General features: G+C 36.9%; 1 protein-coding gene across 1 annotated transcript in view; it reads right to left on the bottom strand.

The window, feature by feature from the left end:
* The window catches only part of DENND1A (DENN domain containing 1A), a 217743-nt gene that overhangs the window by 27497 nt on the left and 174382 nt on the right, over positions 1-15864 (bottom strand). The window contains exons 11-16 of the mRNA XM_065418676.1: positions 13506-13607; positions 12871-12958; positions 12230-12270; positions 10308-10379; positions 9098-9154; positions 2979-3110 (exon numbers count right to left, since the gene is read on the bottom strand). Coding sequence (XP_065274748.1) covers positions 2979-3110; positions 9098-9154; positions 10308-10379; positions 12230-12270; positions 12871-12958; positions 13506-13607 — 492 coding nt within the window. The remainder of the gene's footprint in view (positions 1-2978; positions 3111-9097; positions 9155-10307; positions 10380-12229; positions 12271-12870; positions 12959-13505; positions 13608-15864) is intronic.

The following is a 15864-nucleotide window of genomic DNA, read 5'->3' as shown; positions in this document are numbered from 1 at the left end:
GATCACAGCCACAGTCCTAAGCAGAACAGAAAAGCCATGAAAGATAAAAGGAGAGGAAAGGAGCTGCGATTGTCCCAGCCTGTAATGACCCATTACATAATTTTGTCATTCATATGGGCACCAAGGAGAGCTTCTCTCAATCTCTGGGCAGTTATAGGAACAGAAGTCAACAATTTAACCTAATTATCTACCCAAATTAAACACCTTCTTAAGGGGATGCCTGATTAAGTAATTGCAAAGCAAGATGAGACATCTTAAAAATCTCTATGCTGCAAAGTCTAATAGTTAAGATGCTAGATAATAATACTGGATAAATTCTCAATAGAACTGAACAGTTGAGCATTTAATATTTAGCCTCCTTAAGATGTTTTACTTACAGTTTTTGCAATTTAATAACTGCTAGTATGGACACAAAACTATAGGAGAAATGCTAGAAACTAACTTAAAATAGGATGAGATATAATGACTTAAAATTAAAGGTTGCTGCTAGCTTCCTAGCCCATCCCCCTTTAGCTAATCTGTCATGTAATGAAGAGAAGCACCCAACATAGGACAGCTAGCTGCCGGCTCACTTACAGCAAGCTGATTAAGAATGTTCAACCAACAGCAGACTGCAGACCTTTCCAACGAAAATAAATAGACTGTATGCAAATGTGTTTGTCACTTTGACAGCATGTCTCAATTAAGGCATATCGCTGCTGTTGGTAGGCTCTGGCGCTGCAGTGGTATGGGTGAGCCAACTGCATTACTGATACACAGGGCTTGACCCTAATCCGCATGCATGCATTTTAAAAAATTCTGCCTTCACCACATACACTAGCATAATACTAGCAGACATGGAAAGCAAGTGACAATAAGAAAAAAGCCTCTTTCATCCTCCCCAGTGTATAAAGCCTGCGAATGCACAAATAGCTCTTATTTCAGCAGTTTTCATCCCTTTTTAATTGATTTTTCCCCTCACTTATTTTACAAGGAGTTAAAAGTGACACTAAAATCTCCCCCTTTAATCACCAGTTAGAGCTCATGTACCATTGAAATAGTAAAAGTTGATTTTTTTCAAAGCCTCAATTTATATTTCCTACAACTGAACACCTTTCACCCACTTGCATGGAAGTATTGTTTAATTGTCTATATTGTGTGGTGCTATGATCAGGAGGATCTGTGGAAGGACAAAGACTGTAAGCAAGATAGCCCTACAACTACCAAGTTACACAATTTTTTGGAAACTGACATTTGTATTGTAATGACAGTAATAAGCATTTAGCAAGTGAGCCTTTCAACTATGTCAGTGGTTCACTAAAGCTGATGTATGTTTCTTTTGACAGAGAGAAAGCGATCTTTAAAAAATTTGAAAGTGATCATATCCCTCCCCCCACATGACTTTGGGTAAGCACTGTCCACTTGATTATCTACTTTAGTAACCCAGCAAAGTGTTGGGATGATCCACCGTTCACGCAAACGTAAAAAAAAATTGGGGGGGGAGGGGGCGGAGAAAGGATTCTCAAACAAAAAACAAAAATGTAGGGTTTGTCTGGATTTCAGAATGTTTCTAATGAAAGGCAATGTTTTCCTGGTGGATCAAGGCGGCTGCATTTCTTCAGTAGCCCCAAACCCCCTCAACTGTACTAGAGCAGAAAATAAATGAAAAATAAACCACCACTTCAAAAATTTAATTGGGGCGCAATCTGTTCGAGAAAACCTCCAACAACCTGCATTGAGCACAGCAGCCAAAGTTCTAAAAACATGCAATCCAATTCTAAAATGATAAGGAAAAGGAATTGGCCTGCTAAACCCAGGGTTGTGAGTTCAATCCTTGAGGGGGCCACTTAGGGATCTGGGGCAAAATTAGTACTTGGTCCTGCTAGTGAAGGCAGGGGGCTGGACTCGATGACCTTTCAAGGTCCCTTCCAGTTCTAGGAGATAGGATATCTCCATTTATTATTATATTAAGATCAAAAGGAAAACTGAAAATAAGATGCTGTAATAAATTATTGCTTCTTATGCATATGTAGACATGATTTAATATTTAAATAGTAAGAAATCTAGTTATATTAACTTGCTAGGCATATGCTTTACTACTATTTACTACTATCGTTTACCTAAAATATGGCTTGCCTGTCATTTTAGAGCTTCCATTTTCCGATAATGCACTGTTTTTTAACCATATTAATTCCAAATTTGTCCTTTAAGAAACCAGATAGTCATTTCTGTGCTCTAATGAGCCTCATAGATAAAAAAGGTAAAAAGATCAGGAATAACAGAGGACATTGAATACAGTGACAAAAATATCTTTTACAAATAAAAACTGTTAATGTAAGCTATGCTGGAAAGCTGATTGTGAATACTACGTGTTTTTCCATTCTGATTTTAATGATTTGAAATAACATTTTCTACATGATTAGCTAGTATAAAACCAGCTATTTTTGTAGACACATTGTCAGAAACATAATGAGGATAGCTCATATTTGGAGCTCAACTGTCGATATTGAAATATAGAGCACGATTAAAGAATTATTAATTGATTTTTTTCCACTGGAGTTCATTGCTTTTAAATTTTGAAGTCTGCTGAAGTGATAATAATTAGATGTTCTGTGCTAACACTAGTGATCTGCTTAGATAACTGAAGACACCTTAAAAATGTACCCTGTTGTACTAAAGGGATGTAGCACGATGCACGCTAATGGAACAGAATAGTTTATTATTACATTGCTGTAAAGAAATGCTACACACTCTTGCAAATTCATCTAAAATATAATTTGCCTCAGAAAAATACCTTATACATGAAAGAAACCATTGAAACCACTAAACATGATAAGAGCCTCCCAAATGTGGAGGTGAAATGGAAAATAAACCCAGAATGATGTAACTGATCTGTAAAAATTAATGAAAAGGCTAAAGTGATCTTTAAACAAACAATCTTTCAATTAAATTTGCCTATCTATAACAAATACAATTTAAACAAATCTGACATCTCCTACCTGCCCAAAGTGTACTGTGATTGGTCTTCTATCTTCTCTGAGTTTAGGGTCCTTCTTTTCACCCAACGGAGAAGGAGCTGTCCTTGGTAGGGACTCTTCTGGTGTCGCAGAGCATCCATTCTCAGCAATGTCCTGTATGGTAGGAAAAGGTGAATTGCATGGCCAGGAACATTCCTGATTAAGGGTAAGGGGCAGAAAGGATGTACTAGAGGATAAGGCTGACTAAGCATTTTGATGTTAGGAACAAAAAACAAAAGCACAGAAAATAAAACAATTAGCATAAAACATTTCATTGTATTTTGTTAATCACAGTCTATGTGCAGAAATCCCATAAAATACTAATGCTGCAAACACAAACATTAAATACCAACTATGTTAAATAAAATGTGTCTGACTTATACAGACAAAAGCCAGAAATTTGAAAGGTAGGGCTAACATAGCTCTAACTCTAGCATTGTGAGTATAAAGACAACACTATGAGGAAAGGTCTGAATGCAACCTTAGAAACTGAGCTTCCTTGCATTTTGTACATTTAAGTTGTACCTTTAATATCATTTTATGTACCTACATAGAATTCTGTGTAACAGAACATTTATCTATGGAAATACGAACTCAGGTGTAGTGGTATTAAGGGAACAAATTCACAGCTAAGTTAGGTAAGTTGGCCCATGTGTGGCCAATGCTGATTATGTCTTGAAGAGTATACATGTCACAACTTGCTGCCTAACATCAGTTTCTTTTTGACCTAAGTTCTGATCTTAAGTAAAGTGAACAAGCAACCTAGGTTACAAGGTTTGGTGAGTGCGTGTGTGGTGTATATAACATAGGAATATAAAACATAAAGAATGGACTTGGAAAAGACAAAGGTATGCAGACATCTTATAGCGAATCAGAGAAGATGGAAAGAGTTGGTACAATCAGTTGAGAAATAAAGTCTGCAACATAGTGAGCCCAAACCTTAAATCTCTTTGCAACAATGTCAAGGAAATAAAGCTTGGTAAATATAGAGGGAAACCTGCACACACTGTAGCTTTGCAAGACTGACCTGAGGTTGACTGCTGACATAGACATTGCTTTGAAGGAGTGACCTTTGACATGCCCCCTCAAGTTTCAGTATTGCTAAAGTACAATAATGAGACATGTAAGCTGATAGCCAATTAGAAATGGTTCTTTTGGACACAGACTGACCTAATGTGTTTAGGTCAAGTGAAACAAAAAACGGGATGGACTTTCTAAGGGGCTTTGTCTGCTCCACACAGAAACTGAGAGACCTTTTTAGATCCAGCTGGTGGAGCAATGGTTCACCAAGATGGGCATAAGGGTAGTGGGGAAATTAATAACTTGTTAAAGTGAAACCATAGAAGGAAACTTTTTATGTGTACACAATTCCACCTTCTCTGGGTAAAATGTAACAAACTCCAGTATATTAGTAAAAAGGGCCTGCAACAAACACTATTATGAGAAAGATCGCTTTCTGCAAAAGATACAGAACTTCAACTCACAGGGGCCAGCAAGAGGGGACCTTGCCAGTTTTGGAGCCCCATAACACAATAATAGTATATATTATTTTGAAACATAAGATGCACATGAAAGCAAAATGCAAACTGAAAACAAAGCAAAGGAAAAGCAGCTTCAAAGAAGACTTCTGACTGATGAGTGGATCACAAAAAAAGCTGTGAGACTATTGCAAATCCCTGACGTTTTTTCCCCCTTATGGGTCTGCTACACTTCTCAGATGATGGCACTGCATATAGGAGAGAAGCAAGTGTTCATTAAGCATTCTCTCCAGTGCTAGAGAATACACTAGCCACCATTTTGCCTCTAATTTTAACATATTTCTGTTTGAGGACATGGCCAAGGGATCTGTTACAGATTTCATTAAAGAGGAATTCATCATGTTTTGATTCATAGACCAATTATCAGTGAACAAGTGACTTAAGACCTCAGTATCTGTAAAGGTGCCCAAAGAAGCAGACAAGTCAACAACACTGTCTCAGTCATCAGGAATAGAACGTACTTGGCTGAAAAATGTTTCTGCCTTCATGACTGAAAGCACATCTGTGCCAAACAGTCACAGAAATCGGATTCTTCATGAACAGAACTAGACGCTGAGCTCACGGTACAAATGACTGAATATTAAGGTGTCTGGCATTAGTGTACTCAAAAACCATCCAATGAACTAGGTTAAATTCCTGTCATGTCAGTCTGTGTGCAGCAGCCTCAATTCACAAACAGCCTTTAAACATGGGTGCAACTGATAGGTAGTAGGAGATACAACCCTCCCTTAGACGAAGAGGAAGCATAGAAAGGAATACTACAAGTTGGGACGTTGAACCTTCTCACAAGTCTGAAGCAACCAAATCAGTCTCAGATATGGTACCCAGGGCAAGCTGAGCTGCCTTTAAAGCAATCTCGTCTTCAGTACCAGCACTGACACAAGAATTTTCAAACAATGTAAGACTTCAAATCTGGAACAATGTCAAAGGAGCTAATTGCTAACAAACAAGTTTCTTAAGGAAAGTTAAAACCTCCTCAGCCTCTTATTCTCATACTTCACGTTGCAATCCTATTGCTGTCCATGAAACATGCCAAAAGTCCAGGCAGGACATTTCCCAAAATCAGCAAGACACTTCTTCAACAACTTAAACTTATGCTACGTACAGTATTTAAAACAAGACACCATCCAAAGTAAAAATATTGAAACAACACACTCACACCCTATCAGAAAGAAATTAGCACATGATGTTGCAGATATTGGAAAGGAAAGGCAATTTAATAAAATATTAAAATGCCACACAAAATAAAACACTGAGAAAAAATATTCTATTGATTTCTGCAAAAAAGACTGACAACATTCATTCAATATATATCTGTATATAATGTTTCATATACACCCTAACACCTGTGCCTGGAGGAAAAGCCTTTGCTAAACTGAGGTATGAATTTGCTACCCCATTGCCAGGTGACAGAGTGTAGATCAATACATAACATTTTTTTAAGATTATATGTAAGGGTATGGAACATTTACAGATGTGTAAAATGTAGTCACTCTATTGAATAATTGCTATTTAATCAGCAGAATGCCTTCATATTTTTCTAACTACTTATTTATTTAATAGACTAGAAAATCTATGTATTATAATTCATACAGCAAACAGTAAAAGCATAGTCCAGACGGATTCTTTAAGTTATTTTATATAACCCTAAAAGTGGCATTTGCAATAGCCTGGATAACAGACCTTTAACTAGAGGGCACATGCAGATCTAGTAAATAAAATAACGTTGAATAAATTATTACTGTGAAATGCCTGATCATTTATTTAAAGCTATAGATTGTCTAGTCTTACCTAAGGTGAGATGCTTTAAGTAATTTACATTCTTCTTACTGAAAGTTGAGGATGGTACTATTCACATTCCTCCTTCTTCCTAATGCTATACAGTTAGGCTTCAAAAGAGGCCAAGTAACGGAGTGACTTGACCACCTTGCTCCATTTGGGAAATGAAAAAATTTGCCTTTACTTAAAAAAAAATAAATGTGTAGCAGGTATAAAATAAAGCTACCATCCTGTATCTGTTAACAATTATTTGCTATCAGTCATAAGGATCCTCTGAAAACTATTTCTGTTGCTTTGAAATACTGTACCACAAATGAACAAGGGATGGGAATAGAGCCCCATTCAATCTCCACGATCATATTAAAGAAGGACCTTACACACACCACAATGACCTCTCAATAGGTCAATTCCACATTTCCCATTTCCAATTCAAACCCAAAGCTGGAGCAGACCAAGGGCAAAATGGGCTCTTGATTATATTTAAGAGGTCATCATTGCTATGCAGAGTTGTAGGAAGCAGACCTCCAGCTCTACTGCATTTTTAAATTCTATCATTGTATAGAATCCGCTCCTATTTGGCAGTGAAAACTGAAAAAGGGATGTTTAGATTTGACTTTTCCTTACCAGTAGCCTGCACGCTTTTCACACTAATACTGGAAAATAATATTTTAAGTTGCAGCAGGCAGCGAGGTCAGATTAAGAATAGTTTTAAATTACTCCAGAAAATGGTAGAGTAACACCCAAGATCAGCACAATTACACATGTATTTAATGAAGCCAGAATTTCAGTTACAAAATAACTCTGTCATTAGCAAGCACATGAAAAAGATTAAACTCTCCAGAAATTGGTAAAAGCAAGTGAAAATTGATAAGGGTGCACTAATGGATCTGTCAACAGTTGAGCGGTGCAGACACATTTCCATTAAAAAAAGTATGATGGTTAGTGAAATAGGTTTCACCATTTTTGTCACCTAAAACACACTAACACCTCATTCTAACATTATCTCCTGATGTTGTGCTTGAAAAGAAGAAGGGGTGGGTAAAAGCAAAAAAGATCAGAGTGATTTGAAAGGGAGAGAGGTAGAAATTCTAAGTCTTGAGTATTTACATGAATATTTTATAATGATTCTTTTAAAGTATAAGATTAACAATGCAATCTTATTTGCAGAAATGCTAAATAGTAAGAAAAATGCATTTTTAGTCCAAATGGGATTTAACAGGTTGAATGGAGGAGTGCGAGTGTTTTGGGGGAAGATTTTGATCCACTCAATTTTAAATGTTGTTTGTGTTTTTAAAAATGAACGAAGGTATCTGGAGTACTAGGGAAGGAGCAAAAATAAAGCTAAATAAACGAATGAATAACAGACATCTCATAAATTGGAAAGTGTCTGACCCTTTTGTATATAAATGTCACAGAGCACAATATAATACTAGCAATAAAAAAGGGTACAGTAAAATTCAGTGATTGTACTTAGTGCTGTTTGCTCTACAGATGCATGTGTTGGGGACAGGGGAAACAAATTTCACTAGTTATTAGATTATGTTCAGAAACTAAAATACATGGAGTTAACTATTGCATAGGAAAATGCTGCATGCAGAAAAACTGCCTCCTGTTTTCTATCTGTGATCAAATTATACTATCAGTTACCTGATATGAGGTAACAAGTAAATATGAGGTTATTTTAAATCAACTGAACCAAATCTCCACCAACGTGCCCAACACTGTAGTTAATAGTCTACTGGTCCTTGCATTACACTGGCCTTATTTCATGAGTTTATTATTATTACTTGGTGGTATTATTACCCCTCAGTACTGATAAGTTGAAAAGTTTAGGCAGAGAAGGAACTTTTCCATTAATATTTAAAATAGATATATCCATCTGACACAGCCTTAACATTGCTTTGGGTATTCTGAGAACAACAAATTAAATTACTGAAATATCGATTTTAAAAATCAGCAGTTGTGTAAAATGCAGTAAATCAGAAAAACAGTCTGAGTGAGACCTTTGCAGTTACTAAATTGGCTACCTTGTATTCCCAATAGACTGTAATGGCTCTGATCTATAGACTAAATAGAATAACTAGAAGAAACCTAAAGGCAGAATCATCCATATAGTATGTATCTATATGACTACCCCAACAGCCTCAAAAGTAGCAATTAATATTGGATACACACTGCTCAGACACAATTTAGCATTCCCTGAATTTTACTGTTTAAACACAAAAAAGAATGAAATTCAGAGACAATAAAATGTCATCATCATAAGGCCAAAGTGCTGGCAAACTTAAAACTGCAAGAAATTCAGATTTAAAAATTACTTCAACCCTAGTTCTACACCACTGTGCCTAAACTTCACACTGATGACATGTGCTAACCATGTGTCCAATGAGAGACCTTCGGTTATTTCCCCTGAGAAGTTACCAGAGGAACATAACGGCCATTTGGAGCAAAGTTCACTGTCATTACTGTAGGCATGATCAGCCATTTTATGCAAAGCCCCCTCCCACAATGTCTTGGTACAATGGGCAGGCGAGGGACCGTCATAAATGGAACACTCAATTTTCTGGCTTTCGTGGGTTTAAGTCAGAGCCTTAATGTATTTGAAGATAGTTTTTTGTCTGTGAATATTTATAACAGTGTGAAAAATCCAGGACAGCTGGTAATGCATTTTGAAGTGTGCTAACAACACTGTATCAAACAGCTTTCTATTGATCACATAATGCTTTTTGTGGCTAAGTATTTCATACATAGCGCTTATACATTTTGAATAAGAACTTCAAGTACCTTTTGCTTCAAGCGGTTTTTCACCTCTTTTATTCCCATTTTTGCATGATCTTTTGCCTGCATGAAAAATTAATTTAAGTTAAAAATCCCTTTCTATTTCCAGCAGCGACTGTGCTCGATTTAAATCCATCAAGACTCACCTTCTCTGATTATTGAAAATAGGAAGGAAAAATTGGATCATCAAGTTGAAAACATAATGGCTATAAAAACCAAATACAAACCTAAGAGGTTAAAAAACCTTTAATGATACTGCAAAGATTTTGTTTTCTCTGTTTTGATGGCAGGGATTTTTGTTCCCCCACCCCCCCGTTCCTCCTCCATGATTTTTCCTCTCTCTAATTATTTATCTCTGCTGCATGGTGACAATTACTAGTAATAGCACAGCTGTAAGCTTCCTCACTGCAGTGCTTTGAATACCAGTTACATTTTACTAGGGCAGGACCTAAATCTCAGGACCTTTGTCAGGCTGGAGGCAGGCAATAAAGGATAGTTTGAATAGACATCTCACTGCTTTTTGTCATATTTCATAGAATTCAGTATTGAAGAGATCCTGACTTGCTTCCATATATTTTAGCCCTCTGCAGTGAAATTATCAGTTATAAACCATGTTACAATAACAGTTATTAGCTGTTTGTTAACCAAGCACGGAAAGATTTTCATTTAGAAAACAACCCAAGAAGCTTGGCTCAAAATAAGCAGGTATGAAAAATCTCTGGGGAAAAATAATAGACATTTACAAAAACTGGAACAATTGGCCAAATGAGAGGATTCCCTCATTTCCATGTAGCTACTCGCAGAGGCCCAGGGGTAACAATGGATTTCCAACAGTGTAATGATGAGATAGGAGAGGTGTTTAGTACAGGATATAGGGACCGGTCCATGCAAATAGTGCTATTTACTAAATAGGAAAGCAACGTCTGCACTTTGAAGATAAATCACCAGTCAATCTCATTTTCTGTTACAGTGTAATTAGTATACAATGTTTCAAACTGGTATTTCAGTTGAAGAGAAAATATTTTCATAGAAATTAAAAACATTTCCTGATACATGCTTAATGGCCTAGTCTCTAGAACTTTATGGTTAATATGCATTTATCTTGTTCAAATAATTTTGTTAGTATACAGAAAAAAATTTAATCTATGGATTCATTTAAAACAGCATCATAGTTAGATTCAGTTGTCTGGGCCATAAGACAATACCCAATACTTACAAACTTATAGACAGTCTTCATGGCCGGGTTAGCCTTGGTCTTTACTGTATTTATAATGGCTCCACTTCCTTTCTGTAATTACAGTAACAATGGAATCATTTTAATTGAGGCTGTTTAAGCAAATGTCAGCCCAGAGCTATTATTTTAAACAGGAAATAACAGAAAGTATCAATTGTGTTAGATATCAGAGCAATATGCCTAAGTGGTAATTTATTTTTATTTGTGGTTACATAATTCCACTCTCTCACCAAGGATTAGATACTACTTTTTCCAGGGCAAATCTGATCCATTTAAAATCATGTTTTAGGACAGAAATTTGCAATATAAAGGTTTCAGTTTCTCATAATAAAAATCACTCCCTTTACCATATCCAGGCTTCTTCAGAGGTCCTCTCACTAAACAGTGTCCATAACAATTCTTATCACCCTCAAGGGTATCCTGCACATTGCATTCAAGTCATAAACATGTTTAATACTAAAATACCCTAGCAGCTCAACGGGAAAGACTTGTACATTCATTGAAAAAACCCTACTCTCTGCAGTGCACTTTCCTTTTCATGCCCTTGTTTTCTTTCTTAAAGATTCTGTATATCAGGTATGCTGCCTTTCTTAATATCTAAATACTGGGATAAGGGAAGAATTGAGACAACATGAAATCCAACTACAATTTTAGCATAATTCCAGAAAAGCTGAACTGCATGTAGGGGACACACTAAAAGGCATATAAGGCTGTGATATGTCAGACAGAATAATCTATTAGGCTAGTTAGTGTTTTGTTTATCTTCTGCACACCATTGACTCTTGCTGCATAGTACGTTATTTGATAAATAAATCTTGTGTGAAGAGCAGATGGGTAAAATCCATGGAATAAAATCCCATATAATTCCATGATCGTTTATCCTAACATAAAATTATTTTTTCAGAAGTATGCCAAATTTTGCTTCAATGTATTGTAATATTTATTATGATATTACACAGTATTTATCTTACTTTAACAAAAAAAATTGTAAACTACTGAACACAACCACTTGGATTTTATATTCATTGACTCCAATCCTCTCTTCTCCTTTCAACGTTTTGCATCCTACATATATATAAACAAGTATGATAATTTTTAAAGCGTTATTGGTATTTTAAATGTATTTAATGCACAAAGATCAAGATCATTTTCAGCCTAGCTGTTTGTGCATTAGAGAATTATACTCATAATCAGGACTAGAGAAAAATGGGATAATATATTTTAAAAGGTGAGTGCTCCCTAAATAATTAATTATTTTCCAGTCACACACAGCCTTAACTATGGATAATTTTACTGCATCACTTATGGTGGGAGGGACTCTTTAAAGTCAGATCCCAATTATTAATCTAAAATCATCATTTATTATTCACAAAGTGACAAGTTATTTATAAATATTTATATAGTATATTTAATTTATATCAATTAAATAGAGCATTAGTCTAAGCAGACACAGATAAACTCATTTGCAGCCTATATTAGACTACAAACAAAGAATGCTGTCCCCTATTCAGTACTTCACATTGTTCAGCTCTGTGAACAGCTTTTCACTGTGGCTTAGGTTTCCACAATAATATTAAAAAGAAAAAAAAAGAACTATGTTCAGACTAGGCAACAGCATATATCTACATGCCTTTCATATGGCCTCCAAGATGCTAAAATCAGGATTGAAAAATATGAGAAATATAAACTCAGTTTTCCTATTTTTTTTTTCTTACTATGTTTTCCCTTTTGTTCTTCACTCTATATTAAGAGCACGTTATCTTTTAGCTAGGTTAGTTTTATCTGGTCTCAACTAAATATTGTGGGATAGAAGCTGATCTTGCTCAAGCCAGTGAAGTTTAATAGTGGTGCAATAACTGAATTTTCCAATAAGAACGACAATGATTAGAATACTGTATTCTTACCCTTACTGTAGAGAGCCACTGGTGGTACAGTCTGTCACTCCCTGGTGATATAGAGAAAAATTCTTTATTGATAAGAAAACGGGATACAAATGAGAAATGCTGGCGTTCAACTGTGCCTAGTGGTAGTAAAGTATAGATAATTTAGAAGAAGATGTTTACCCTTTTCCCCTTCTGGGAACAGAAAAACCAAAAATTAACAAGGTAGCCAGTGGGAGAAAGAAAGGTGAGTAAGTGGAATTACTATTTTTCCTGGATTTTCTCATATACATTTGAGAAAGTTAATGATTTTTTTTAATGGTCATGAAAAGAAAGAGAAGGTGTCAAAGGTTAAATCCAAAGTTTTTAAATTCTGACATGCAAGACCCGTTCTAGTCTTGTGTTAGCCATCTAACCAGACAGTACTGCTCAGAATAAGGCAGGGATTTGTAATGCCAAATAGACAATGAAGGATATATTTATTTATCCAAGTTGGGATTGAGATCTCCAGAGAAAAAAGGACAGTATCCATCAACACACTTCAACCCATAGAGACTGAAGCTGCTACAATTACTCAGGCGAGTGATTTCTCTGACCTATTAAATCACAAAGTATAAGGTATGGGATACTATCCAAAATCAGTGGAATGAACAGATATTTCTTACCAGCATATTCTCCCATATTTATCTCTTCTTCAAAAACATCACTGAAGCCCTCTCCAGAGTTGAGACGATCAAGGCGTCCATCGATAAACTTTAAAACAGGGGAAGTATAATAAAAATGTGTGAACAGATAGAGTATTCAATTCTGTACTTTCTCCAGAAGGACAAAGTTCCAAAATCTTTGTGGGGGAGACAGCCTTTAAATAGGTAGAATGGAGAAAGGAATATCACTTTGCCAACCAGTATGACGATTCTTTATTTCAAAGAGCAGTCAACGATATGGTTTTTGGCCTTCTTGAAATGGCACAGTAATACCCTAGTTTATACACTGAAGCTTTCAGATACATCAGCTCAAACTGAAGCCAATGGGAATTTTGCTATGGACGTCAATGGGAGGTGAACATAAATTATAGCTATTAAAACACAGAAATTGTTTTAAATTGGGTTTAATCCATGCCAGAAAATAAAAATTAAGTTACTGTTGAAGGAGTGATATATATCTTAATTACTGAATGAAGGAACTAATTTTTCTGAGCACGTGGTGAGTGTAGATCAAAGAACATAGGAATAGTGTTTATAAGAAAAACAGTTCTTTTGTGAAATAAGCTACCACCATGCTGAAGCAATTAAAACAATACCTGCTTAAAGAGCTGGAGCTGAATAGCATTCTGAAGAAACTGCCTCATGGCAGTAGAACGATGAGACACAAACGTTTCTTCACAAAAAGTGATTGGCTCCTCCTGTAAAGTTCAGAGCATTGGAAACACTGAAAAAGCTTTGCTTAAATAACTGAGTTTGCATTTTATTCTATTTCCCTTCAAAAAAAATTAAAGACAAGTCTGATATGAAGTTGGATAGCGAGCGAGAAGGGACAGAGCTGCCTTTAATCATGTTAGTTAGAGATAATGTACGAAAATTGTGTACAGTCAAGATAAAACCCATTTGCTCTCTGCACATTTTGCTATGATTGACTGGGGGGCTTTCATTCACCCAAAAGGTACCTTCTGATTTAATACCTCAAGAAATTGACATAGAAAAACTTCTCTAGTTTTGTGTATTCAAATCCTCAAATACCTCAAAACTTGCTTTGAATAGACCCAGAGAGTTAACCTGCACAAACAAGTCTGTAATTTCTGCTTTGTGTTCTCTCCACAGTTCAGAAAGATAAGACTTTCATATCCTGAATTGAATGAAATTTTCCTTTTTCACAGGCTTGTTGGCAAAAGACAGAGATTGTTTTGAAGCTCTACTTTTATCTTATTTTAATGAGTTATGTTAATGCTGAAGTCTGCTGTGCATCTGCCATAAGGGCACAAATTTCCTCCACATTTAAATCTACAAATTCTCAGCATAGCGAGTAAATACATTTATTACATTTCAAAAACGGCAGTAACAAAGAATGATAAAATTATGTTGATGTAAAATTAATGCTGAATTCTTTTCATGCTCATATAAAAATATATTCAGGGCTTTTCATCTGGAAAGAGTTTAGAGTCTATACTAGACAGCAGAATGCCTGAAAGACAGAACTCCCCCTTTAAGAGCTCGTTTCGGTTTCAATTCCCCAAAATCCTTCAGTTTAGGAATCTGAACTATTGGTGGCTGTGTTATGTCTCAATCTTAACACAATAAGCAAAGTAGCAGCCAGTGCAGCATTACTAGAGGAGATGGGAATGAGTTTTTTAAGTGACACTGGACCAAAGTTCTGGATAATGATTCATGTCTTATCTTATCTTAGCAGTATAAACTTCAGCTGATTCACTCTCACAGGTATTTAAGGGACCCCAATCACTGCAGTATGTAGGGAGAGAAAGTGTTAACTACAAAGATGTATGTACTCCACACCTTTGCTGTCTCCCAGGCTAGGCTGATGTAACATACTCCTTAATGGTTGGTTTCAGAGTAGCAGCCGTGTTAGTCTGTATCCGCAAAAAGAACAGGAGTACTTGTGGCACCTTAGGCCTTGGCTACACTCAGGACTTCCCAGCGCTGCCGTGGCAGCGCTGTGAAGCGCGGGTGTAGTCTCGCCGCCAGCGCTGCGAGAGCTCTCTGTAAGTACTCCACCTCTCCAAGTGGAATAGCTTGCAGCGCTGCGAGCGAGCGTGCAGCGCTGCAGGCTCTGATTACACTGGTGCTTTACAGCGCTGTACTCACTGAGCTCGGGGGGGGGGGGGCGTTTTCACACCCCTGAGCGCAGCAAGTTGCAGCGCTGTACAGCGCCAGTGTAGCCAAGGCCTTAGAAACTAACAAATTTATTAGAGCATAAGCTTTCGTGGGCTACAGCCAAAGAATGCATCCGAAGAAGTGGGCTGTAGCCCATGAAAGCTTATGCTCTAATAAATTTGTTAGTCTCTAAGGTGCCACAAGTACTCCTGTTCTTTTTACTCCTTAATGGGTTTCTTTTAAAAAGGATCTAGAAAGAAATGTAAGTGGTTGCAGAACATGTCTGTATACTTGCCCCTCAGGACAGGAATGGCCTCACCTCCATGGTCTACACTGGCTGCTCATGTGCAAAAGGCTGCATTTCAAGAGTCTTTGTACGTAGATAATACAGGGCTCTATGTACTTGAGTGATTGACTGTCACTCTGTGCTCATGCTCAGCAATTAGACCTGGACAGGAAGAGTCTGCTGGTAACAATGTCCCTCTGTAACTATTTCTAATCAATGCTTGAAACAGGACTCATGATTACTGCTAAAATTGGGTAGGTAAAAAGACCAATGCCATTTCACTGGGAGTATCTAGATTGCTTTGGTCCCTTTGTCGAAAAAGCTCATTGCACCCTTAGGGTACGTCCAGACTACCCACCGAATCGGTGGGTAGTAATCGATCTATCGGGGATCAATATATCGCGTCTCGTCTAGACGCGATATATCGATCCCCGAATGCGCTCCCATCGACTCCGGAACTCCACCAGGGCGAGCGGCGGTAGCGGAGTCGACGGGGGAGCCACGGCCGTCGATCCCACACCGTGAGGACCCGAGGTAAGTCGAAATAA

The sequence above is a fragment of the Emys orbicularis genome, chromosome 18, assembly GCF_028017835.1.
Source record: "Emys orbicularis isolate rEmyOrb1 chromosome 18, rEmyOrb1.hap1, whole genome shotgun sequence".
Taxonomy (NCBI): domain Eukaryota; kingdom Metazoa; phylum Chordata; order Testudines; family Emydidae; genus Emys; species Emys orbicularis.
Note: the sequence above shows the minus strand (reverse complement) of the source record. Positions and strands in the feature narration are given on the sequence as shown.